This window comes from Diospyros lotus, chromosome 14 (genome assembly GCF_014633365.1).
Source record: "Diospyros lotus cultivar Yz01 chromosome 14, ASM1463336v1, whole genome shotgun sequence".
Lineage (NCBI taxonomy): Eukaryota > Viridiplantae > Streptophyta > Magnoliopsida > Ericales > Ebenaceae > Diospyros > Diospyros lotus.
Window position 1 is genome coordinate 26,392,199 of NC_068351.1, and position 2,637 is coordinate 26,394,835.

Here is a 2,637-nt window from a genome sequence, read left to right on the forward strand (position 1 = left end):
ATTTCCTATATATATATATATTTAAGGTTCTCCCACATTTTTTGGGATTTTTTGGTTTTTTTTTTTATATATATATAATTATACTTATAATTATAATTATAAATATATATATTTTTTTCCTTTATTCTTTTCCCATTTCTTCCTTCCTCTCTTCTTCTCCCGAAACCTCTTCTTCTTCCTTCTTCATTTCTCTTCTGCAAATTCCGCGTGCGAACAGCTACCGGTCGTCGCTGCCTTCCAGCGTTGCTGCCACCCCCAACGATCGTCGCTGCCTCCTCTGCAACCGCTGCCTCCTCTGCAACCGCTGCCGGCGCCTACTCCACCATCGACCGTGAGCCACCGTGCGGCTTCACCGCGCCCCCAGTCGTCGATCGCCATCTTCAAAGGCCCAATCGGCCCTCGTGTCGGCTAGATCCAGCCACGCCGTAGCCGCTGCTTGCTCATTCGCACAGTCGCCGACCCTCTCTCGACTTCCCTCAACCGCCACAGCGACCCTCGTCGCCTCTGCAACTGCTGCCAGATCTGGATCGACCCGACCCAATCGGCCTGACCCGACCCGACCCGGCCCGACCGGACTTGATCCGCTTCAGGTTTGACCCATTAGATCTGACCCCTATCTAATTTGACTTATCTGATTAGATCTAACCCAAATCTGATTTGTCCATATCTAAGCCAGATCCAGATCCATCATGCGAAGGCGCAACATACCCAGACCCCGACCTCGGTGTGGTGCTTGCATAGTCTTACATGCCCAATGCCCTCCACGGTGCTTCTTTGCCCCGTACTTCAGTCATGAGGAAGGAGCTATTGACTTTTCTGCTATCCACAGAATTTTTGGCGTCGGTAATGCTTCATTTCTTCTGTACCAGGTTCCGACAAGGAATCGATCAGAGGCAGCCATTTCACTTACCATTGAAGCTTTAGCTCGGCTTCAAGATCCCGTCTATGGCTGTGTATCTCACATTTTAGCCCTTCAATAGCAGGTTAGTGAGTTGCAAGCTTATCGAGCTTATTTGCAAGATTCACTATTCGCATATTATTCTTCGCATCCCCAACTTGTTCCTCCATTTGATCCAAATCCCAACTGGAGCTCCAGTCCTCCCACCATCCCAGAGTCTACTCTACCTCACCCTGGCGAAACGAGCAGCAGCCAGATGCCACTCTCGGATGACCTTGATGAGTTAGGTCCAGTCATCTTTGGCCACCGCCGACGTCCTTGAGCATTGGCACATTATCAGTTTTTATGGTTTGCCCCCCCCCTTTTTTTTTTTACTGTACGGCTTGATCTCTTGTATTATATTTGAACATATGGAATGAATGTTATGTTTTGAGTACTTTAACATTTCATTTCCTTGTCCTTCCCTCGATAGCATATCAATTACAAACAAATTATCTCAACCTCTTGCAATTTTTAATAATTAATCACATCGAGGTAAATGATATCGAATCATAATTGTCATCTCATTCGAAGATTGGAAATTTACATCCTAAGTCAGGCTACACAAACTTCTGAACCGCCGCGCCATGCTAGTGGCACTACCATGACACTACAATCCCCACGGAAATTAGGCTTAGTCCAGACATAACCTACGGTTCACTCTAGGTCTTTGGCGTTTAATCGTCTCTACAACAGACTGGTTACCCCATATAGAGGGTCACGGTCCCTCAACATGAGCTAACCTAGTGACCACCTCCCACCTGCATTCAGTGGTCCCTAGCATTAAACCCATCACTGATAGGCATCACCTGTAGTATTATTCCATGCTAGAGCCATTCCTCATTCCGTGGGTTTCACTCTCTATGGACATCTTGAGACAATACATGGTCTCAATATTCGGCGAACCATTTCATCACCTCTTCACTGCTATAAAGGACTTAACCCCTCATTTTCAAACACAATCAAATTACCTTTTGAACATTATCTTAGCTTAACCTCATTCAAACCAATAAACACACCCTTAACTCTACTTATCATTCCTATGTGTACAAAGACTCCTCTCATCCCAACTTTTGCTCTTATAACCTACCAATAATCCCCCATCCAGTGTCCCCGGTCCAGTACCCCCAGCCTGTGGCTAATACACTGTCACTAGTCCAGTACCCCCAGCCTTAGGCTAGTACACGGTCCCAACACACGGCCCAGGTTTGCTCTGATACCAAAACTGTAGTGGCCCACTACCGGATAGTCCCGCTAGCATAGGATATCCGAAATGAGGTCATCACAAGTGTGATATAGAACAATAACATACAACACCATAATACTATCCTTAGATAAATTTAGCGGAAGCTAACATAAAGGTTTACAACATCTTAGACCATAGTCTAAACAAAATGAAATACAAGGGCACTAACAAATTTTACAATATAAAATTTCCTCACACTTGCCCTCATCACAAATGCTAACATAGACCATCTAGTTTGGAAGGTCTCTGTACACCTCTAACCCTGGGCTTTAGCCCCACTGGGCTCGCCCTCAACCAGTGCTCTACTTGTACCTGGAATGACATGAGAGTAAACAAGGTGAGCCACAAGGCTCAGCAAGTGTATTTATAAAGCATGGAGATATAGAATCAAAGGCAGGGGTAATCAAGATAGAATAAACAACTCTATGAGAAGATATTAGTATAACGCGACTCA

General features: G+C 45.2%; 1 protein-coding gene across 1 annotated transcript; it reads left to right on the top strand.

Annotated features, from left to right (window-relative positions):
• Positions 1–689: 689 nt before the first annotated feature.
• On the top strand, positions 690–1,220 carry LOC127790971 (LOB domain-containing protein 18-like). Its single transcript, XM_052320710.1, has 2 exons — positions 690–869; positions 984–1,220. The coding sequence occupies exons 1-2, from the start codon at positions 690–692 to the stop codon at positions 1,218–1,220; spliced, it is 417 nt and encodes a 138-aa protein (XP_052176670.1).
• The last annotated feature ends 1,417 nt before the right edge of the window (positions 1,221–2,637 follow it).